At 35.1% G+C, this 23,915-nt stretch overlaps 2 protein-coding genes across 4 annotated transcripts in view; both read right to left on the reverse strand.

The window, feature by feature from the left end:
• Nucleotides 1–2,268: 2,268 nt before the first annotated feature.
• Nucleotides 2,269–8,752, reverse strand: LOC120346713 (growth hormone secretagogue receptor type 1-like). 3 transcript variants are annotated; one of them, XM_039416517.2, is made up of 10 exons: nt 8,597–8,752; nt 6,468–6,599; nt 6,137–6,266; nt 5,828–5,956; nt 5,622–5,749; nt 4,302–4,426; nt 3,998–4,084; nt 3,505–3,612; nt 2,863–2,998; nt 2,269–2,557 (listed from the first exon to the last, which is right to left on the reverse strand). In XM_039416517.2, the coding sequence occupies exons 1-10, from the start codon at nt 8,683–8,685 to the stop codon at nt 2,377–2,379; spliced, it is 1,245 nt and encodes a 414-aa protein (XP_039272451.2). In that variant the 5' UTR covers nt 8,686–8,752; the 3' UTR covers nt 2,269–2,376. The 3 variants fall into 3 exon arrangements, with proteins under 3 accessions (XP_039272451.2, XP_039272452.2, XP_039272454.2); XM_039416518.2 differs by having other exon boundaries at nt 2,269–2,597; XM_039416520.2 differs by lacking the exon at nt 2,269–2,557 and having other exon boundaries at nt 2,863–3,054.
• Nucleotides 8,753–10,719: 1,967 nt separating this feature from the next.
• Nucleotides 10,720–23,915, reverse strand: part of LOC120345653 (uncharacterized) — a 28,597-nt gene continuing 15,401 nt past the window's right edge. Inside the window, exons 5-20 of the mRNA XM_039415183.2 lie at nt 22,035–22,205; nt 21,320–21,413; nt 21,004–21,129; nt 20,495–20,577; nt 20,001–20,218; nt 19,514–19,669; nt 18,684–18,830; nt 18,332–18,520; nt 17,953–18,060; nt 17,550–17,695; nt 16,913–17,038; nt 16,215–16,393; nt 15,850–16,038; nt 14,874–15,513; nt 13,679–14,289; nt 10,720–13,310 (exon numbers count right to left, since the gene is read on the reverse strand). Coding sequence (XP_039271117.2) covers nt 13,149–13,310; nt 13,679–14,289; nt 14,874–15,513; nt 15,850–16,038; nt 16,215–16,393; nt 16,913–17,038; nt 17,550–17,695; nt 17,953–18,060; nt 18,332–18,520; nt 18,684–18,830; nt 19,514–19,669; nt 20,001–20,218; nt 20,495–20,577; nt 21,004–21,129; nt 21,320–21,413; nt 22,035–22,205 — 3,345 coding nt within the window. The 3' untranslated portion in view covers nt 10,720–13,148. The remainder of the gene's footprint in view (nt 13,311–13,678; nt 14,290–14,873; nt 15,514–15,849; nt 16,039–16,214; nt 16,394–16,912; nt 17,039–17,549; nt 17,696–17,952; nt 18,061–18,331; nt 18,521–18,683; nt 18,831–19,513; nt 19,670–20,000; nt 20,219–20,494; nt 20,578–21,003; nt 21,130–21,319; nt 21,414–22,034; nt 22,206–23,915) is intronic.

The raw sequence follows: 23,915 nt of genomic DNA on the forward strand, positions 1-23,915 counted from the left end.
AATACCACTAATATACCGGTAATGTTTATCTGTGTTTTCGAACACAAACAGGACAGGAGCACCGCCTGACCGTGGATCAATCCTAAATCTGAACGGCCTTTCAGCATTTGTCTCTAAGTTACGGTATCTGAACAGAATTGTCTGTTATCTTCTGCAATGCCCAGGTCGCAAGTGATAGGCTACTAAAAACATCGCGTAGGCTAATTCTGTATCGGTACCGGTACTACCTAATTCAGTAGGGGTTTCTGCTCGCATAGGCACCGGTCGCAGTTTAACAGATAACGTTAAATCTGACAAACTGGGGGAAGTTCCGTAACCTTCTGGCAAATATCAGCAGAATGTCCAACTAAAAAACACCACCTAATGGAAGAGTATCCAACTGCATGATCATATGGTGTAAACGCAATGTGTAAACGAGGTTTAGAATGTTGCGCAAGTACACTTCCATAAACATACGCTGAATGACTTCACCATTCTCGAGCAAGAACGAAACGTACTTGAGATTGAGACTCGAAATTGTTTATAACTCGAAAAATTCAAATTTAGCATAGCCTCAATGACGACACAATGCATTTTTATTACATCACTACATATTCAACAATTATATAAATGAAATATAGATTGATGATAACAGAGCACGTGCCGAGGGCGAGGTAAGCAAGCCGTGGTTTTATTGCCCGCGGGTTATGAGTTTTTCTGGCGTTTCTGGTTTTATGGGGGTTATCGCGAATTATGGAAAAGCGCAATTATGTCATCATCATTTTATTAGAATGCGAATGTCTTCTTCTTCTTTATTAATATTATTTGCAATGTCTTTCTAGCCTAAGTTTAGTTACTGGTCACAGTCTCTAAATGTTAGGTATAAACGACGCAAAATGTACCATCTGGGAAAAAAATTATGTCACAAATGGAAGTCCATGAATGGATAAGATTTACATATTTATCCTGGGGGAGAGGAAAGCCGATAAGACGGTTTAATCATATGGCGAATCATGGAATCTCGTCCGGTTAACAGTCCATGTGGTTTATGGAATCAGTTATTTTTTGTTTTCAGATGCATGGACTTGTGGAGTTCTTGGAATATCACAATCTTAAGAATTAGCTGAAGCCGTACACGTCAATGACTAAAACCGGTGAAGGGTATGAATAATTATTGGCATAAACTACGGGTCGGCACTCGGCAACCTTCAGTATTGTAGAAGCCATTTTTCCATCAACTTCAAACCTGCTCGGAGCCACATGTTGCGATAATGATGAAATGGAAAGAACTTGTTGGGGTACATGGGCTCGGCAATGTGGCGCATCGTGCTAAGCGTTAGGAATACGCTTGCCACCGCATCTCTGATTACCTTGCGTGGGTTTGCAGGTCCGAATCCCATGCGGGGATGATTATGTGCGAGAGAATTGCTGGACTCCTCGCCGCCGTAGGGTGGTTCACGTAACCGCTCGTCCGTTACGCCTCCTCCGCCATCAAGTCCATGCTTCCGAAAACAAATAACTGGCTAACCAATCCCATACCCGACCTGAAATGGTAACCGGACGAGAGACCGTGGTTCGGACTATGATTAAGTCGTCTTATCGACTTTCCTCTCTCCCGGGATAAATATGTAAATCCTATCCTATGTCGCACATCTGTGTCTTAGGCCAGTAAGGTCTTGAACATGTATCCCGTCTCTGTTATACCGTTTAATTATTATGCAAATATTGTTACATTTTTGAGGCAAACAAACATACATACATATATACATTGTAAAATGAAAAGAGAAAGTTTGTTTTGACAGATTGAATCCCCGTAATGCGACCCATTTTTACTGCTCGCGACTTCTACTTTGGGAACCGCAATTTTGTGGCATTTACACCGAGACATCAATTCCACGTATTTTTCAACACCAGTTTGTTCTAATCTCGAACGATTGGCCAAAAACCCGACGTTTCCTCACCATCAATATTTCATTCTCCAAATGAACCAACTGCGATAGATGAAACTCACGCTTACCTAGCTTGGATACCTTCGACAGCGAAGTAAGGTTGTGCAGAGTCAAAACATCGTTAGATATCAGTGGCTGCTTTATCTAGCCTTGTTCTGAGCAAAAGACACGAGTAAGCATTGTTCGTATTACGTCATTGTACAAGACAAAAGTTTGCCCCCTTTTCCACAATAAGAATTTGGCTGGCTACGGTATTGATCATATTTTAGTACGTTCATTCCTGCACTGAAATTAAGAGTTTCTGATGTGTTTTCATAAGTCATAAGAATATACACTCGGGTCAATTCGACGAAGCAGATATATTATATACACACGAACAAGACATATAAACAACACATTGCTATAAAATGAATAATACATTCACATTCAATTCTATCTCATCAAAGGGCTACATTCTTATCGCCATATCTGGGTTATATGAGTTGGTTGTGACTCCCGTGTACATTTCATATTTGACACCCAGCTTATATCCGGTGGTGTTTAATTTACACAACGGTAACGCTTGTTTTTCTGACATTTTCTTCTTTTGTTTCTGATACGTTGATGCTGTCTGACGATTCGTAGTTTTTCTGTATTTTCAGAAAACGTTTAGTTCTTTTTCTCAGTGGGCTGTATGAATAAGAAATTTAGTTTTCAATTTCATTCTGCTAATTCATAACCGCCGAAATTGGATGGTAAGAAATATAAACACTGTTTGCGATCTGCAACTTTTTGTCAGGTGATACCAGGAATGCAGGAAATAACCACTTTTAAGAATTAGATAGTCTATCATAATGTTCTACCCCGATAAAATTTTGAATTTCAGGTTAGGCTTGATCTGGTCCGTTCGAACTCTACAGAATGGCTTTATTTTTTAAGCATAGAAAAAACTTACCGGGATGACAGGTTGTAAAAAAGTGGATTAAGGCATTCTGATATTCGCAATAGAATATATGCGACTGTGAGAGTCAACCATTTCGTTCGCACAGTGAAGAGGTCCCTCAGATTCAATATTTTTGTCATGCGGTAGGCTAAAATAATGCAGAATCAATCTTATGGTATTTAATGAACAATTTCACCTTGGAACCTGAGACAAGTTAACAAATAAATAAAAATGAATAAGAAATACTAGTTAGGCGACCTTTGATGTAAGAAATATTCAATTTCAATGATAACAGAGATAATGATAGCGATTGCTTACAATTTTTTTATTTGACAAATAATAAAAATCTTGACCACTGAACAATCTAAAACGTATCATAAATTTGATCACTCATATAAAATTTAGATGCGATATTGTGTGTATAAAAGCTTTCGTTGCAACGCATACGTAAAGTTGTTACACAAATAGCGGTGACACTCGAAGTGGTATGTCGAATCAAGATTATCAGTTCGGGTTGGTCATTCTGATTGATATGGAAAGTATTTTTAAATCCAACTGCCTAAATAGGTTGGAATCCTATTTAAAGTGAACATCACAAAATGACATAACATTGGTGTTTGAGTTGATGTAAAAGCAAAATAAAAGTCAGCTTACCCGCTTCGGCGGAATATCCAAGTAGAAATGAGAACACTATGAGCGTGACTTGTAGCATTGCTACGTTTTCGCGTTCTTGTATTTTTTCGGTGATCGTTTGCTGAGATGCTGCGTAAAGAAAAATGTGGAGTAATTTATCTTCTTTCCACATAATATGAAAATAGAATTGTCACTTAAGTTGGCGATCTTACTCGTAGGTCCAGATTGATTCGATAAATTATATTCGTATCTACTAGATTTGATTTTTCGATAATTTGTGTGGATTTACAAAACGAATATTTTTATTAAGTAGGTTGCACCGAATGGTCATTTCGCGGTTATCCTGCCATCTGGTACAAATATTTTTGTGATCTTTCTTGTTTCTATTTTGTTATGCTTTGCCGAGATGCTATAATAAAAAACGATTTGATTGATTGCATAACTTCGCTCGCTATACGCAAAATTCTTAAAATTATGAAGTTTTTGAAGGATATAGGCTTATATATAAATATACCTTGCATCTCTTTATATGAAGGTAAACAGTTTTGCTCTTGACCAGTTGTTCCATAAGAGCTTTTCTTCTGAGATGCGATCGCATTAGCTGTGATAGATAAAAAGCAGCATTTATTGCCTGTCTCAATCGTATTATCCCTCAAAATGTACGACATGTTATCGTGGAATTGAAGGTAGAAAAGAAGACAGGCCAATTTTCTCAATCATTATTTGAACATCAAGCCAGCAACTAAACTCAAATAATAGATAAAACAATATTGTCGAAAATTCTATTCAAAAATAGTTTTACAAATACATTAAAATACCTCGTTTTCTTCGTACTTGTATCATAGATATAACGATGATCAAGGCACAGATCATGATCGCAATGAACGGTGCAAATAGCAATATCGGCAATGCATAGGTCGTGTATTTTCCTGCTATGTCTCTCCTGTAAACAAACATTAATACTTCATCGGTAACTATCAATCACATACATCGTGTGCGCCTGAAGTTAAAAATGTTGAAAATTGTATTCCAAGTTGTCTTATGAACGCATCCATGTCACCATGGAAACTGCTTTAATAACAGTTTGAATACAATGCATATTGTGCGAAAGTGCGGTTTCAACAGGGACTTCACATAAGCTTACCGCACATCCCGCTTTGGACAGGAGGTAGTCCCGTGGTAGACTTAATTAAATATCCCGGACATGCGATATGGCAGTCATAAATATATTTTTTTATTTAATATCAAAACAAGTTTTTTGTTAGGCAGTTCATTTATCACTGATTTAGGACTCACTTCACTATTATAATCACCAACTCTCATACGAATCAACGGAGCGTGTCGGAAACCACTTTTACCATTGGGGTTATATAGCTCAATGCTTTTTACCCTGATTTGGGAAAACGCGGCGATTTTGCTGTGCATTCGCATTTTGCAAGTGGTTGGGCGGTGGATGATCTGAGGGATAGTAGTTTTGCTTAGTCCCAATACTGTACTAGAATAGTTTTGCCGTAATATGTCAGTGTTTGAGTTTTACGGTACACCATAGACTAGAATACTAGATGCTGACTAAATTTGACACGATGTCCGGTCACATAGCGGTACCAGTGCAGCACAAAGCAGTTCCAATGTTCCGGCATACTTAGCGGTAATGAAGTTAACCTATAATATCAAATATACTGTTAAAATAGCACTTATACACAGCGCACTCTACAAAGCAAGTACAGCACGACAGATGAGAAAGAGAACGACTAATTCTGTTTTGAAGCGGAGGCGAGGGTTCCCTCTAAAACGAGGAAAAACGTTTCTGGCAGCATCGATCAAAGGTCATTAAGTTGGTGATGAGAGGGAGAGATAACTACCGTACTATATTGTTATTTCATAATTAGTAGGCTATATGTTGAATACGTCATTACGTCAATTTGACATCTACCGTTTGTTGTACTTCCGTTAAATTATCCCAAATGCCGAAAGGAGTGCAATTTTCATAATTTGATTATTACTCATACTCATATTAGTTAAATATATATTACTAGTCCCCGGAATCGGATCGAAGTTTGCCCCATCTGCATAGTCCCGGTTATTCGTTTCATATAGGTATGACAAGCCTGTACCTATAAAACACTTAAAATACTTACCAGTCTTTGCTAACCGACGTACAGGCCGTCTTGTATCTTCCAGGTTTGTATGGAATGACGGTTGATGCCATCAGATAAAATAGCGCACTAACAAAAAATACTTCGACCCATATGAAGATTGCTGTTATCTGTAATGAACAAATATCGTACATGCCAGATTATTCACACATCAATAAAGACGGAAAAATATTTAGCATATCACATACCTTTGCCCATCTCGCTGAGAATTTCTTAATTTTGTTTGGGAATTGTATAGCGAGTAGTCGGAAAACTCCAAACACGAGAATATGTTGAACTGTAACAAACATTGTCCATTGACTAAGTCCGACGGTAAACTGAAAAAAATGTGGCATCTATGATAAAATAGTTGATGGCAGTGTAATCGTTGTCATTTGGCGAGACGGACATAATTGGAGTAAACCGTTTACTTTAGGCAAATCCATCGCGCCTTTGGAAATATGAACGGCTGCAATATATAGTGCGAAGATGATATTTTTAAAATACTTCAAAAGTACCTTGCAAAATCCAAGTGGCAAATCAAACTCCAGGTAGCCCCATATCCGTCTGTATATTTGAAAAGGGCTGTTGAGTGCTGAAAGAAAATCCGACATACACAAACTCAGTATCAGAATGTTGAATGGAGACCTGAAATTTAGATTAGGTTTTTGATAAATATAGTGTAGTGTAAAATTATGTAGGTTAGCCGCTTCAAACATGATTGGGCATGAACAGATAGAAGAAGAAGACATGTGTGTTGCCTTCGTGACTTTTGTGCTGGTCGATTATTAATACTTCGTATTTATTTTTTTTGTGGATTAGTGATTTTGTGTGAAGGTGATGACTTACGTTCTCAATTTTCTCGATGAACATATGACAAAAAATGTCAGTGCATTTGCGACCAGTCCGAAAACACATAGAATTCCAAGTAAAATTGTGACAAGTAATCCTTCCCATGTATGAAAAAGCTTCTCGTGAGGCCTGCAAAATGTTTCTTTTCATTATCAGAATTACTATAAAGATATATACATTAAAGTTGCATGAATAAGTCGTATTTATTGAAATAATCATAACTGAGTCTGGTTAGATTCTTCCTGAACCGAAAAATTTAATACCAAAAAGTAGACAAGTTACTTCAAACCTTACGCGAAACTAATTACCTATCCTTCCCCTCTAAGCGGTGGTGTAGCGGTCGGTATGCGTAGAAAGCAAGGGTACTGTAGCAAGAATAAAGATGACTCTTCTATTTGATTAAATGATATTGCTGCACAAATGTATTTCTGACCGAGGTCGGACGCAGAACGCTAAAGATTACAATTGTGTAAAGTGCAGCAAGACACTTAACTGCTTATAAAGTATAGAAAACGTTACAATTTGTGTTCGTTTTTATAACAGTGTCCGAAACTCAAGTGAAATGTCAATTTGTCATAAATATTCTGAGATTTCAAGTTTATTCATCACTTTGCTTGCTTGTTTTATTTGATGAAAGTATGGTGATAAGAAAAATTGCAGCGTTGTGAATTCCGATTCCTTTCATATACCGGAATTTCTTTCGAACAAGTTTATGCGCCACGCTATGAATATATTAAAACGAAAAACAATAAAATTAAGTGACGGCATATGTGTTGATTATGAATTTAAAATTGTAAATAGTAAGGTTTCTTAATTACCATCGAAAATTCTCAGATCCTCTGCTTAGAAAAAGAACACTTAAATGACAACGCAAAATGAAAATATATTTTAATTACCGAAAATAATTCACTTTATTGAGGGGCAAACCAGGTGTATACGAAGCTAAAATAGCTTAAAAACTATGTCGTAATTCCTCTGATAGTTGTTCATCATAGTAACTTTTATTAGGCCAAACTTGTTATTGCGTTTTTTGACAATAATATAATTGTCAATTTCGACATAATTACGATAATTATTAATTATAAGTTTCATCAAATATAGATAACATGCAATTTGGATAAATTAATTTAGTTTGAATTCCACATTGTTAACACGAAGTTACATGATTTTTGTTAAAAATAGTGTCATAATTATGTGTAAATATATATCTAGTGTATCCGTGATAATTTTATACCTGTATATATATTTTCTCCATATACTTTGCGTAAGTCTTTTTTATTAAATGAAAAGTCTTATTCTTTTTAGATTTTTATTTATTGAAATACTAGATTTGGTAGGTTTTAGTTAAATAATAATACCAGAAATCTGAAATATCTGCCATTTTTATTTCTAGAATTGACATATGTTTAAGGGTTTTATTGACTGACTTGAAATTTACGATAGCAAATTACGCTACCTCGATCGATTTCCATATCATATTTCAAATGTTATCAATCATACTCGGGGGTGCAATATAGTCAAGTAACTTTAATACTTGAAAGAAGATAATTTGAATTTGTTGTCAGATATTTTTTAAACACATCGTCTTTACGCTTTGTTTTCCGATTAGAAAATACACGAAAAAGTCGTTTTTGATTTTGTCACGATAAAAGTTTTTTCGGTAGTATTTCTCAGAGTCATTAGTAAACTACGATTTGAACGCTTCCTATTAAACAGTTATAGTATACATGAAATACGTGATAGAAATAAATAAAGAGAGGCGCGAGCCCACTTTTTTGACGCTCTCGAAGTATGTGCATCAAGATGGTGCACAACCTGAACTATAACCTGCTACACATACTATGTTCAGGTTGTGCGCCATCTTGGTGCACATACTTCTGGAGGTCCCTTTCAATCTAGTAAGATTCTGTAAATCTTAACCAACTGACTATTTTGAACTATTCATATCGGTTGTATCATCAGCGATGTAAATATATAAACTACATTTCAGGACTTTTTGATTTTATGACGTAGGCCACATGGTCAACTGTAGTCTCAATATGACTCTACATGTTTTTACTATGGCGTACCCTATATTTATCAAATTCCAATGCAAGTTCATACATAAAAAGTAAAAAAGTACTCACTCAACAACGACTATCTTGGTTGTAGTAGTAGTCAACGTTGTCTCGAACTCCGTAAAGTTATGAGTGAAACCCTCGCCGCTGGATTCCATTTAGGTGTCTTCGCGAGCTGTTTACTAAATTTGATCAGCACTCTGTAGCAATTTGAATGAAATGACCATATGCTAAGAAAAGACAATTATTTTATAGGGCTGATATGAATACGAATATTTTCACTACTTCTTCGGATTAGGGACAATTACAAGAAGCGCTAAATTATAGGCTATTTATAAACTTGCGGCCTACTGACGCCTTCTTCCTATTCAACTATAATTAAACCATTGAGTAAACAAAAATTTCGATTTGGAACCATTGCTAGTCAAACTTAATTTGGTTTACGGAAAAATTCTGAGAAGTTTGTGCTCACTGTAAGCTCATTAAAATGAATGTAAGAAGTACTGCGTTTACACACAACAATGGATTTCTTGTAGACAATGAACTTACATATAATGTAGGTTTTTCATACCTACGGAGAAGGGAATGTCGACAAGATAGCATAACCGTGATGCTTACTGGCTACCTTTGCTAATGGTGTTGAATGCTATGATAAGGTTATGTTGACTATACTTTCACTGACGAGTGACTGAACAATCTCGTTACGAGGAGTGTAAAATATAAAGCTTACATCGGTAAGAGCCTGGGATGCATCATTGTCTTTTGTTATTGGTAAAGGCACAGCCAGTTAGTTAACTTACACTTACTTGCTCGATCATAAGTGGTGAAGAGAATACATTATGGTAGAACAAAATGCAACTCATAGAATAAAAGCAATAGACATGTTATTATCACAGACAACAGTCAATATTCAAGTTATTTTTAATGTTTTTTATAACTATAAATATAACATAATTTTACCTATATCCGGGCATCGGAACCATGTTTCGTAGTTAAGGTTGTTATTAGTTTAACACGTAGTAAATTTTGGTTCCATGAACTATAATTAAATATATATTATACTTTTTGGCGAGAAAATTTGTGGTTGGCTGACTTCCAAATCCGAAATATCAGTGCAGAATGTTTCAACAGAATTTATTAATCAAGTCGTAAATACTGTAGAGAAAACATTTCTAATTGCTTTTAAATCTAACTAATTGCGCGGATATTTCGTGGATAATTTTAGTGTGCAATCGTAAATCATACCGTAATGTTTCTACATCATAGTTGCAATGTATGTTCGGATATCTGCTTGTTTAAAGACTTATTACAAGTGAGCACCTCGTAAATACTGTATAGAAAACATTGGTAATTGATTTGGAATCTAATTAGAAGCGCGGATATTCCGTAGATGATTTCATTGCGCAATCGTAATGGTAGCAATGTGTGCTCGATATCTGCGTGTTAGTAAACCTATTACAAGTGCACACAAAATAAAAATTTCAATTTCAGATTTTCAAATGTACAAGCACTCAAGCAGTTCTTCCCATAACCTACCGATTGAATATGATTTTTTGTGCTTTTGTCCGAGTCATTGATAATATTTCCATCCGCTAAATTAAATTTACGAAATATTGTGGTGCTGCAATTAAAAGTTTTTTTTTTAAATTAATGTCGCTTGCAGACGAATAATTTTAATTAACATAGATTTATTCACTTCAATAGAAAATAAAAACAAATTCAAATAGAAAACGAATGTTGTTCATTTTTCAAACTATATTCCTAAAACCCAAAGCATGAATCAAAAATGAACCGAATACTCGAATGCCGTGTCTGTACATTCAAAATACTGAATGGTATACAGGCGCTCGGTGTCCTTTTCCCACAAACTTAGGCAGAACTCGGAATATAAAAGCACAGTATGAAAAAGTCACCGGCATCTGATCTAGGACTGAAATGTCCATCTATTTTGTTTAATCACAAAAAATGGTTAATTTAATATGAACCTCTTAATAAACATATTGAATTGGAGAAGTCAAAAAACATCTATATCTACATCTGAGTTGATAAGATGTCGGCTCTTACTTTCTTCTTTGTCTTATGTTGAAATAACTTACGCTAATCGCAAATGGCCTTGTACATTACCAAGTTGGAAATTTTTCCCCTTCTTAGATTGATGTAATAAATCTAATTGAAACTTGAAAAAGTACTCGGAGACAAGTATATAGTTTATTTCATTTGTAAAAGGGAACTTTAGAGCATAATAGAATAAGGTTGTATCGCAGTTTTAATTATTAAATGTTAGAAATTTTCAAAAAGGTATCATGAAAAATATAGAAAAATATTTTGGCAGTGTAAAACTGGAACGGCATTAACATAAACGACATCACATACAAAATATTTCAATAACATTTAGATCAAGCTTGGTGCCAAGCCCAAGTATGATCTTCTATAAATTTGAAATTTCTTTCACTTTTTGATAAAAAAATTTGATGTTGGGCGGACGTTTTGTTCATTTATTGGCAACCATGGTCGGCTCCTTTTGTGAAAGTAAAAAGTAACAAGAAATTAAACGATAAAGCGAACAAAATATTGTATAGTATAAAAAAAAAAAACAGCAAAAAACGGGACTGGAAAAATAATTCAAAAATGTTGGATCGATGCATAATTGTTTTTGAAAATGCCTAAAGTTGTGTTCAAAATGTAACAAGTAGTGGAAGCGTTAAAAGCATTAAACCCCAATTGGATTGATCAAAAAAAAATATAAGGCACTTCGATGTGTAATTATAAACATTTAACTCTTTATCGGGTTCAATAAAATTTAAAATGTAATTCGGATTTTATGCGTTTAATAAAATATACATGGAATTACAGATATTAATATTATTATGAAAATATGGCTCTTAATACATAAAAGAAATTACATCATCAGAGTTTCTATCGGTGATGTATATTACCACAACTATGATTTTATATCAACTTGAAATTTGTATATTTGCAACAAAATGATATAAATTACCTCAAAATTGCCACGGGAAAAAAGATTTAATCGAATCTGAATTTGTACGAATATCTGTTTCGAATATCAAAAATTCCGATTTATTTAGGGAATAAAACTTCGGATATTTGTAGACACCAGATGTAGATGCTAAAATGTCAACAAGGAAAATAACGTATTTAAAATAAATCTAAAAGTAAGTGAGAGGTATGTGGGAAATAATATTTTTTTTTAGGCGTGTCGACTGAAGGTGATAACTTAAAAATGTTGTCTCACACTTGTCCCACACTTCTGAATTATGATAGATACATATTTTGGGGCGAATGGTTAGAGTAAGCATATGAAATGGAATTCATGCTGTGTTCCGTGATAGATATTATACTTTGGCAGAAAGTTCGGCGCTCCGGAAGTATCCGTACCAAGGTGACGCACAACCTGAACAACCCTAACCTGGTACACATACTATGCTCAGGTTGTGCGCCATCTTGGTACGAATACTTCGGGAGCACCGAAAGATCAACTATTCAAATGAAGTGAGATTCATATAATTGGGACAAGTAATACAAGACATTTTTGAGACAACCGACTGAAGGTAATTCTTTAACTGGAACATTGGAATTCAATGATGTTTGTCATTCGTTAAAATTCAACGTTTGGCTGATGCGGAGCACCAACATGATAGTAGAAATTTAAGAAAAAATGATATAAATTTCAATGCCTAATTTCACTTTTAAATTGGTTATTGACGGATTGAAATTGCACAAATTTGAGTAGATATTGAAAAAAGCATAATTTCCAAGGAACCTCGCATAGTTAGTTATTTGGAGTATATTTTTCTTATCAACATAATGGTAGTAGTTTCATGTATAATATAACTGACATCATTAGACAAATAAATCTCTTATAAAACAAATGATATATTCAGTTTTCCTAATAGGGCTATAATATCGATAATACGGCTATATATGAGATATTTATATCGATAATGTTGAGAGTTAAAACAAGGTTATTAGGTCACTTACCTCTATGGCCAATTAAAGTTATTCAAATTATCATATTAATAATATCAATCCTTTCAGAGATTTAAATCGTATTTTCATAAAAATTAAGCAAACCAAAATATAAATTCGCATCAAAAAGAATATAAAACACAAAAAACTCAGATGTTAGTTAGCAGGCAGTACCAATTAATATACTATAATGTGGAAAATAAAAATTTTTGCGCTCGCATAATGAAATGAAACTGAGGTTAGACACTTGTGTATAATATCAGAAGTAAAATTTAACTCAAAATTATTTGTGCCTGTCCGAAGCTAAAATTTTAATTTATTATCGTTTAGAAAAAGGATAAAACCATATCGCTTTGAATACTACTGGAACCCGAGGGCTTTTCATCATTATTGCCCGATATTTCATTCAAATTTTAAACATTATGCACTTATTTAAGTTTTCATATTAACTGAATCCGTAATTGAAAAATTGAACATGCTTTTTAGAACAAAAATGTCTATCAGATTGTATGCTGCCTAGTTGCGATTAAGGTCACCTGCAGCTTCTAAAGGCAAGTTTGCTTCAAGCAGCATATTGGCGAACGTTCGACCGTTTCTCGCATAGAAATCTCTTCCGATATTGGCAAGGCAACTTTTATGCATGACTTTGCATTGGCTTGTTTTCGCTGTTTAGCATGTATACTGGATCGGCAATTCCATCAGCAGGGCCTCGTCCATCTCTTTTATTGTTTGTTGGAATGACGTCAGGATGTACAAAATTCTGTATTTGTTTAACTGGCGGGGTGGTTGGAGTACCCTGAATATAAGTGGTTGAATTAATTTTATATTGGCGCTTGTATTAAGTGTAAGTTTATTAAAGTATAGAACTAATAAAATTTCATCTCCAGTATACGACTAAATAAAGTATAGACCCACCCACATCATATTGTTATAACTAATTACTATTAGAAATCCACGTTCATGACATATTAGCAAAGCATTTTACACAATAGGAGCGCTATTTTTATCTTTGAATTAACGATTAACGAATGAACAATATAAAGTCTTCGGTATATATGAGTACCAAACAAAAATTTATCAAAATAATAAACACAGACTGGAAAAATACATGACGTGCACGGTTATTTTAGCCTAATATCTAAAGTTACATCAATATAGTCATACCTGTGATTTACCACTTGGATTTCTATGCCTCATATCAGATGTTATCACCGGTCCAGGAAAGAAATTATTATGATTTCCGTCCCATTCTGGGGTTGCAGGATTACTTCGTGCTTGCCTTTCATTGCTTGGATAAGATTTCATAGTGGGGACTGATTGAGGGTGGGGAAATTGTTTGTTAAAATCATGGTGATTTGGTGGGGCATTATTATACCTCGTAGTCGGTGCATCAACTGTATACTGTCTTCTCAATTGAGTAGGGAGAGTGTACCCCGAAGTTTGATGGGGTGACATAGCAAAACGAGGAATTTGTTCTGTCATGGGTGTTCCTGGGTTAGAATAGGGTATCACCGTGTAGGGTGAACGTGGGTCCCCACCTGATGGGTCTGGATTGCTACCAATAGGTAAATGATTGGGCCGCATCCTGGCGGTGTTACGCTGTGGCATGTTGTTCGTGGGGTATTTTGTTGGTGAATGTTGTTCTGGCAGTGGTGACGTTTCTTCTTCGATAGACTGATACACAGGCTGCTTTGAGGCAAAGAAAAGTGGAGGTGGGCGTCCACCACTTCCCCCAATCACAACCGATTCACTTGGATATCGACGGCGTCCTTGAACTGTGTACAAAAATAATATTTATGAATGAGAAATAATACGCGGATGATTATACAGTAATAGTATGTGTTAACCATTAAAGATACTATAGAATCGTGAATTATTTTTAATTGGTTGATATTATTTCATTGTTTTTCAGTCGGTATATAAACATATATATATATATATACTTGTTGTAGGAACAGGATTAGTCAAACTTATTACAAATTTGGTATGTTTACCAGAGTTGCCACTGATTCCGAATCAAAGTTTAGTAAAGTAATGTTGTAAGTTTTTAAATAAATTCTCAGTGAAGTCCAAGTGAAGTTATGCGTCTAATAAAGGTAATATCGGGCAGTTTATCCATGATGTTATAAAAGTAATGATAAAGGAAACCCTTAAGGGACAATAATCAAATCTAGAGATCTAATGATCAAATCTTTCCTGAACTCGAATTATGTTAAATTCTTTTTAACGTATCTGAAATACACGACTTTGTTGAATCATAACGTTAGTTTTTACGCCGTAACACTTGATTTTAAGAATAAAGTCAGTGTAGTATGCTCACAAGTATTTTTAAAAAGAAACTTAGAATAATGCAATTTACCTTTCATGTCGTCCATGCCAGAAGCCGGCAAAGTATCCGAATAATTTCTTGGTTGTTGTTGTGTGTCATGGTGTTGCTGTGGATGAGCCATACCTCCAGCTTTTAACATCTTGCGATCAAGACTTGTTGTCTGATATTGTCTCGCTAAGCCATGGGGAGCTTTCATGGGAGAGGGGTGCCAACCGGGCGCCTGCGCGGGGTCGAAATTCCCTTGCAATTGCTGCTGTTGTTGGTTATATATTTCTAATGGATTCTGGGTTCCGACCCTGACTGGAGTCAATGCCGGATAAAACTTTGCCGGAGCAGTGTTCATCGGCATTTGCAACGAAAGTTGGCGTTTAATTTGCTGTCGACCGTTTTGGCGTGGTACCACTCCATCTTGTCGACCATTGCCAGTACTAAACGTCCTGCGGAAAGCAGCGTTTTGAGGGGGCGAAGGTGGTTGTTGTTGTACGTACTCTGTTGATGAAAACAATAGTTCCCCCTCCGGATCTTCGTTATTAGGACCTGGATCGTGATTGCTTTCTCTAGAGACCTGTCTGTTGACAGATATATTGTGTGCTTTTTCCAAACTCTCTTCTCGTCGATATGATGATGCATTTGATTTTCGATTCGCACTTTTTTCTCGTTTCCGCTTGGACTGAAAAAAATGATAAAACGGAATTGAAGCAAAATTTTTACTACTTTTTACATCTACATCTCAATTGTTCTTTGAAAGTATGAATGGGAAAAATTGATTTTGAATTAATATGGCATGTTCTATATGCACATGGCATATTAATCGTTTAAACTCAAAGCATATTGATAGTGCAATTAAGAGTACTATAAAATAGAGCTGGAAAGGTGTTATCTATCTAATTTTTACTTGTCAAACAATACAATTTAATCTGATAGCTATCAACAGAGACATAAATTGCTTATACTGAATTAAAAATTACTCGTTACTTACGTATTTCATTACTGACTCATCACATACCTTTTCAAGAGAGTTTGCATTTCCTTCTGATTGATTTCCATCTAGAAATGGGTCATCTTCTAAACTACTCTCACTTCTTTTGCTGTGTTGTCTTCTTGTACTGTTTGTATTTATTCTATCTTGTTTGCCTTGTGCCGATCCTTGCGAGTTTCTTTTAGCACTATTAGCATTTTTTCCGCTGTCTTTCATCTAAAATTATTAAACATTGAATTGGGTTTGAGAAAATACTGCAAAATGTGATTATTCATTATTGTATAGATAAATTCTCTAAACTTCGCAACTCATAAAGTGAAAGTTGATTGGGTGTCTTTATCTACAAACTCTGACATTGGGAGGCATAAAGGGACTTTGTTTTAGACACATACCCTTGGAGTTACGATTCCACCATCTTGTCGATTGCTAGCTAATTTCTTTCTTTTTTTCTCACGATAAAGATATAATACATATATTGAGATCGAAATCACGAGAGCACCAATAATGAAGCCAATCGCTCCTGGAAGCAACATTGATGAAAATCCAGCTGAACTTACAATAGGCGCTGCGACTGAAAGTAAGTAAAAGAAAAAACTTGTGTAGTTAGTATCCATAAACTAATTAATGCAACATGCTTCATTTCTCATACCTTTTGATACAAAAAAAAATGTGAACTGTTGCTATCATATTGTGTATATATGTGTGAAGTGGTGACTGGCTAGCTAAAGTGCGTGGCATTGTCATCTCTAACTATGTTTGTATAAAGATTTACAACTTTGAAATTTGGTCTTGACTTATTCAACCTGATGTTCAAATTTCCATTATCTTTTCGACGTGATGACGAATAAGGTAGGGCAAGCTATGCCGATCAAAATATTGAAATTCTCAAATTTAATAACTTCTTGCGATTGAACGACTTTTTTGAAAATCATAAATTCCCGCGTCTAGGCACATCTTTTGTTTGTTAAATGGCGCAAATAGCCGCTAGGATAGTGTATCGTTTTGTGCCTTTCTCTAGTATAATATCACCAGGTTCGGTCCCAGCCAAAACTATGATATAATATAGAAATATAGCATCACAAATTTTTACCTGCTGTTGCAGTGGTCTCCTTAATCGGTACAATAGCTGTGGTTACGTTCATCGAACCTTCATTCGTCATGTTAGTTGATTTATTATCCGATTTTCCAACGCCGTTTCCAGAATCTCCGATCACTTCTGCAAAAGAGTTTAAATTGTAGGTAAAAAACATCGCGATCGAACAGTCGTGTATATCATGCTATTTTGAAGGGGATAATGGCATTAGTTAGGTCAGATGAATAATGGTATAGTTACTTAACTAGTTTACATTAAAAATAAGTATATTTTAAACAATGTATCAAGATTTTAGCGAAATTTAGCAAAAACATCCAGTTGAAATAAAAATCAGCATCATTTACATAAGACAAATAGGAATTTATCTTTATGTAATCTGAATACTGTATCAGTTCAAATTACAATGGGATGAAGACAAGAGTCAATGAACATTATTTGTTTATCCCCAATGTCCAGCAATTCTAGCAACAGTCAATTCAAATCGTCGGCTTAGCAACTTGGCTAGAGAAAGTTTTATATATGTAGTTCTCCGGGCATAAACAAGATCTTAGTTACTATTGGTCCATAACAGTATATACATATATGCATACATATGAGTTCCCGAAATCCACAAAAAAAACAGCACATCACAAACCTGGAGGTATAACGTTTGTTGCGCACTGAGGTAGCCCTGTAACATCACCGTTTGCTATATCTTGCTCCAGACCTTCAGGTTTCAATACATTTACACAGTTGTCTCCATCCCAAGCACAATACGGATCTCGTGCAGATATGCAATCCCTGTAAAATGTTTCCAACAAATATTGTTTTATATTATACATAGCACAGGTTTACTGAGAGGTCGGTTTGTTTTCATACTAAAACACGATCTGTAAAGTTCGTGATTGTAAGTAGAGTGCTAATTGTCGCAAAAATCATTTTGGTCTACATTAGCGTGGTTTGGTGCCGAATTGTTTATAGCGTATAATGTGGTCTTTTTTTGGTAGAGAACTGTAAACGCCACTAGAGTTAATTAGTAAAGTAATAAATTAACATACCTTGAACATGGTGACGAAATCGGACACAACGGAACGGAAATGACACAATTTGAAAATGCAACCAGTATGAATCCATTGACTTTATCAATCTTGATGTCTTTTACTTCCCTGTAAAAATACCATTAGCACTAGAGAAAATAAACATTGGAAAATTTATTTCTAATAGGTAGGTCGGCCATGGTTTTAACCTCATCTATTTTGATTTCCAAAACGCGGCCTGCAAGCGAACGAGACAAAACGTTAAAAGTCTACAACCAGCCTCTCAGTACAATTGAGTCTAACAATCAACCATTATTGAGCAATTCTTACCAACTATATAGGTGTGACACGAATTCAAATTAAGTATTTGCAATATACTGCAAGTAATAGCAAGTCTTACTTGTCCGATTCGCCGCACTTCGTTTCATCGTAAACAGCTGTTTCCCCTACAAAGTGTGATTCTGTGATGGATTGTGAGAGCGGGGGTACAATCTTCAATATTTTTCCATCAGTCGTTCCTAGTATTATCACTAAGTATAATCCATTCGAACCAGCATTGGTGTCGATCGCAATGGCCGTAAACTGGTACCTGAAAAAGGAAGAGAACAATGTTATTATCAACAAAAATATATATATTAGGAGTCACTTCGCATAAGCTAATGGTGCCCAGAAAGAATAATATTTATTACGTTCATAGACATTTTCAATACTTTTATTCTTGATATGAAGTAATACTAAACCTTTATACTTACATTGCGTTCAACTTCATAAAAATTGGAATATTCGATTTTCCATCTCGAGCCCAAGTCGGTACTGAATGCGATTTGAGAGGATGATCTTTCACAAATAAAAGATTCTCATCTGTCAATATTGGTTTTCCTCGACCATCGAACTGACATCTAAAATGCAAGTAATAAGGTCAGACGTTTGCAACTTTTTCCAAATTCACTTGCAAAATATATTAGCCATTCACCAAGCTTTTGCGATCATAGTTTTAACCAATGCTCTAAATGAGCCAATTGCAGTCGAATATACTATACTTTTTATTTAGTTATGTTTATCTGAGTTTTGCTAATTAATCTATAACAAACTTGTTAGAATAGTAGAATTCAAAAAAGGCGCTCCAGAAGTGTATGTGTACCAATATGAAGGTAACTCATTTTGTTCGCCTACTTTACATCAAGTTGTGTAACGGGACTGAAACCTATGGGCAGGGGGTATTAACTTGGCTAACACAGACAGTCCCCGAACTCGTAGTAGAACTAAAATGAGGAAAATCGGAATAAAATTATGGCCTAATCCTAACCTGGTACACATACTACGAGATTACCCAAAATATAATTTTATCATTGGGCTATTTTGCCGCCGTCACACTCCTGAAATTGATCACTGACTGTGAATTTTATTTAATAAGGAAAGATCGGGATATGTCCATCCATTGATATCCCATTCTCTTTTACGATAAGACACTACCGTTCGCTATACTGATACGACGGGTTGGCGCTGCATGTTGGACAGAAATTCTTTTACGAAAGGAGCGTTAGGTTGCGCCAAAATATTCACATAAAATTAAGACACTCACTTGCTCAATGCTTCTTTGACAGTTGGGTCGCTTTCCTTTTCTGACCAATAAGAAACACCTTCTGTACTTGTGTGTTGTTCAAGATATGATTTTGAAAAAGTAGATTCGATGTCCTCCTCCAGAAAAGCGCATACTGCTGAACCCCAGATACTGTTGCTGTGAATCCAAAATATATGGTTGATGATTGAAAAGTAAATATTCAATTGTTTAAATAGTAAAAACATAAACGTATGGTTAAGTGAATAGTTTAATTTAGGCATTCGAAGTTTTCTTGCTTGTTGTATGTTTTTCCAACACTGGGTGCAGTCAAAACGTGACTTCAATCTATATGATACTAAATTAAACTGCATTATCTACGAATTAGTAGGCGGTGTATTTGGGAATTTCAACTATAGAACATAGTTTAATCTGTGCAAGAAAATAAACAATCTTTCGGAAATGTACTCGCTAACTTGCCTACAGAGAACATGCTTTTTCAAAAACATACCTTGGGGTATTCATAGCAGCAAAAAGAATTTTCTTTCCCGGAGAGTTAGGAACATTGACAAACTCAGTTACAGCTTTCAGCTCGTTGAAATAAAAAGGAGGGTTGCCAGGAAAAGAGCAATTTAATCTCGCTTTTTGATAGGATGTAAATTGCTTTCTTAATATATGATCTCCTCCTTCATCGGCCTTGCAAATTTGAGCTACTCGAGAATATTGGAGCTGCAAGATAAGGATTTATATTATTGTTTATGATTGAGACAAGCAAACGTTCATGTAGTAATGGTAATTTAATGATGCATTAGAACTACGTTCAGTGGACAGACTCCACCGGAGCAAGTTTGGGGGCAAAACAGAGTAAACATTGCTAATGAATCGTTCTTTCTATTGGTATTGATTTGTTTTTAAACTTCTATATAAACTTGTTGTGTATACAAGCATATCTCATATGGTTTCGAATTTACTATTTTATGCCTATAGTTAATTACAAATCTTTACCCCATTGTTTCCTTCTACGGCTTCCTCCTTGAAAAATATGTACACTTTGGCACTGGTCTCAACAAATTTGACAAAAGATGGATCTGAAAAAAGGAACAGTTTTGATTAACCTTGTTGAAATTTATACATCGTAAAATACAGCACACATATTTTGCAGCTGAATACACACTGCGTACTTGAAATCAATCCACGGAGGCATAGGAGAAACTGACTAAGGTGGTTTAATGACTTCACGAAGAACACTGCTTGCTTCAGTCCAGTAAACAGAATCTTTTTAAAAGCCCCTGGCGAGTTATACTTGGAATGAAAACAAAATTAACATGTTTTAAAACATTCAGCAAGAGCATCATCTCATTTTTTGTTATAACGTTGCATATAGCTTGACAATGACAGTTTGGTTCTCGATGGCTACCCAATAATTAATTATTTTATAAAAGTTCAAAGATGGCTTCAAAATCTAGGCAGAAGTTCAGCTGTGCACAACATTCTATCCTAATAAACATACATACCCAGTAGCCACGTTTCATCTCTCTTAGTCCTCTCTAAATCTTGGCTATCACTGTTGACACCATGGCGATATATAACAGGTTTTCTTCCGAGAAAATCTTTTACAGTCGCAGAATATATGTTGCCTCCTACACAAGTATATAGAAAAGGAATTATTTGTGGATATGTTCGAATAAGAACGCGCTAAATCAGTCTTGCAGATCTTACTTAAATTTTGCGTAGGTTCGAAATTTTGTAAATAATACTATGCCATATTAGGGACAGACTATATTACATTTCGCGACATGATCAATTCAACAAATGTCTTTATGTTGTAACCTGTATAAATAGAAGCTCCGGTTTGTTTTGGATCAAACGGGCAGATTGAACTTCCTGAAAATTCCTCAATTGATACAAATGAGTCTTTTTGTTTCTGTAACGAGAACGAAAAATAGGCATCAATAGAATAATCCGATTGGAAAAAATGAAAAACTAAATACTTGAAATGCGCAAAAGTTTAGTTGGACATTTTAACTTTAATGGGGACGTTTTTTTGTAAATCAATGTCACGCCATATTTCACAACTTGATATATTTTCCGTCTTACAATGTATGAGAGATGTGCATATGCATAGCTTAGTACAAGTTTGCGTAATTTCCAGTTGTTAGTGTTGTACACAATGATTTATGATGTCGGTATTTTAACGAGATTTCTATCTGCGAATACCTTAGCAACAATACACCCACTCCCTATTTCATCAGGAATACGGAATTTTCATTAAATTAGTTATTGATAAGCATCTCAGAGGCTTTAATAATCATATTTGCCTAACGTATGTCAACTTCCGCATACTAACAGCAAATGATCGACACGCAAAATAGTAGAAGTTACACGAGAATAACGTTTTACTGATAGATTTGAATGCTCATTGAACTAATTGTTGCAAAGAAATAGGGATTTTCCCATCAACCCTTTCAATCCATCCAAAATTCTTATCTCAAATCATCGGAAATAAAGTGACTACGTAATAGTTTTTTTAGTGTTGCAGACTTACTTTATAAATCCTGCACTTCGGTTGGGATGAATGAGTTCCACACACGATAAATTGTGTCGCCGATTCATCTTTTGGCGCGAAAATGCGAACAAAATTATTGCATGTGTCTACATCTCTCGTTTTATGTTGGCACAGATTATCGGCTGATGTTGAAGACGTCCATTCAATTACCTGGAACGAAATTTTCGTTGATAAGTGATGAGTCACAAAAAGAAAAATGAAGCGGATAATGTCTGTTTATTTTACCTAGAGATCGCTCATTGAGTACGTTTAAATTTCACAATACCACGTTGGGTGTAGGGAAATTGTTAGTTACCTACCCTTACCCATAGGAGTTGGCTGCATTTTTAAAATTTGCTTGAATCACGCCCCAAATAGCCCAAACACCCAGTGTGGTGAATAATAATAATCAGATATCGTGTATTTCGAAACCTGATTTCGACAGTTGTAGATGACATGTTTGTGAATCACTTCTAAACGGCACCAGGAAAGCGATAAAATTTATTGGAGGTGTCAGATGAGTTCTGACTATTATTTAGCTCAATTCAAATAATGAAAAATAGAACTATACCTATATGAACTATAGAACTATGTCTATAGCCTTATTGACTTTCCTTCTCGATAATAATACTTACTTCTAATGAATAATATTTTTGATAAAAGAAAGGAGTGAGACTGATATTATAGAAAACAAAAAGAGCACAAGAATTACTGAAATTTCTACAAATTTAATATTTTCTGGAATTTCACATATCAATCAATCTAAATCTGCCATTAAAGCATCCAATCTAGTTGGTTGGGTTATTCACAATTACAGTTTAGGGTTGGCTCATTCGTGCAATTTCATCAAGTTTACTAGAATGGTGAAGTTACATTAATTAAGTAGCCGCTTACGTTGTCATTACTTACAGAGTACAAAGCCTTGTTAATATTGAAAGTGCTTACAAACCATCAACTGATGAAAATGTATTTAGTGTTATGGAGTGCTTAAAGTATGGTTTACTATACGTATAAGTAAGTATTATTTGAAATGAACTAGTTTTCAACATCTATCAACCAACGTGGTAAACTTAATTCAAGTTCACTGGCTTTTTACTGTATCTACTAGCAGACATAAACCCATACATTTGCACACATTACATTCGGTATGAACTGTATAGAATAGGCTATAAAAAGCACATTGCGTTTCTGGTAAAGACATTGCCACAAATGATTTCGAAAAACCTTAAGATCGGACTTGGAAATCGTGATTATGGGATATTTTGTTCTTTAAGATTACATGGTACAATGGTGCGGGTCGCTAAACTAGCGGTTAGGTTGATCCGAAAAACGCCGGCTTTAATACTTGGCCCGCGTCACTGAATTCGAAGCTCAAGTAGACGACAGAGCAGCGTATGCCTCCAAATTCTATTTGGCATTCAACAAAGCGCAGGAGAAAATCATTTTTTTTTGCAGCAAATATCACCTCGAGACAATTTTATTAAAATTACCACAAGTTTTAATATTGTTATTGGACATGGAGTGTACATATGGACTGGACTGTACATCTGACTAAATTGTTATTGTTGTTTTTTGAAATAGACTAGAAGCTTTTATCCGCAATTAGTGTATCAATTCATTTCAAGTAGTCAAAGATGGCTAAAGCGGCAAGATTGCTATTATTTATATATTTTTCATTTCCCCCCTAAATCTTATGGGACCGGATGCTTCACCAACAAAAATTATTTTTCATTTTAATTCATGAGAACACGGTTGAAATTCGTGTCAATATATTTCATCATTACTTGCTTGAGCTCATGCGAAATTCTACAGGAAAATGCATCTTTGACCCAATTGAAGTAAAGCTAGAAAAATGAACGAATGTAATGCAACTGCGTGGGG

Source organism: Styela clava, chromosome 8 (genome assembly GCF_964204865.1).
Source record: "Styela clava chromosome 8, kaStyClav1.hap1.2, whole genome shotgun sequence".
Classification (NCBI taxonomy): Eukaryota; Metazoa; Chordata; class Ascidiacea; order Stolidobranchia; family Styelidae; genus Styela; species Styela clava.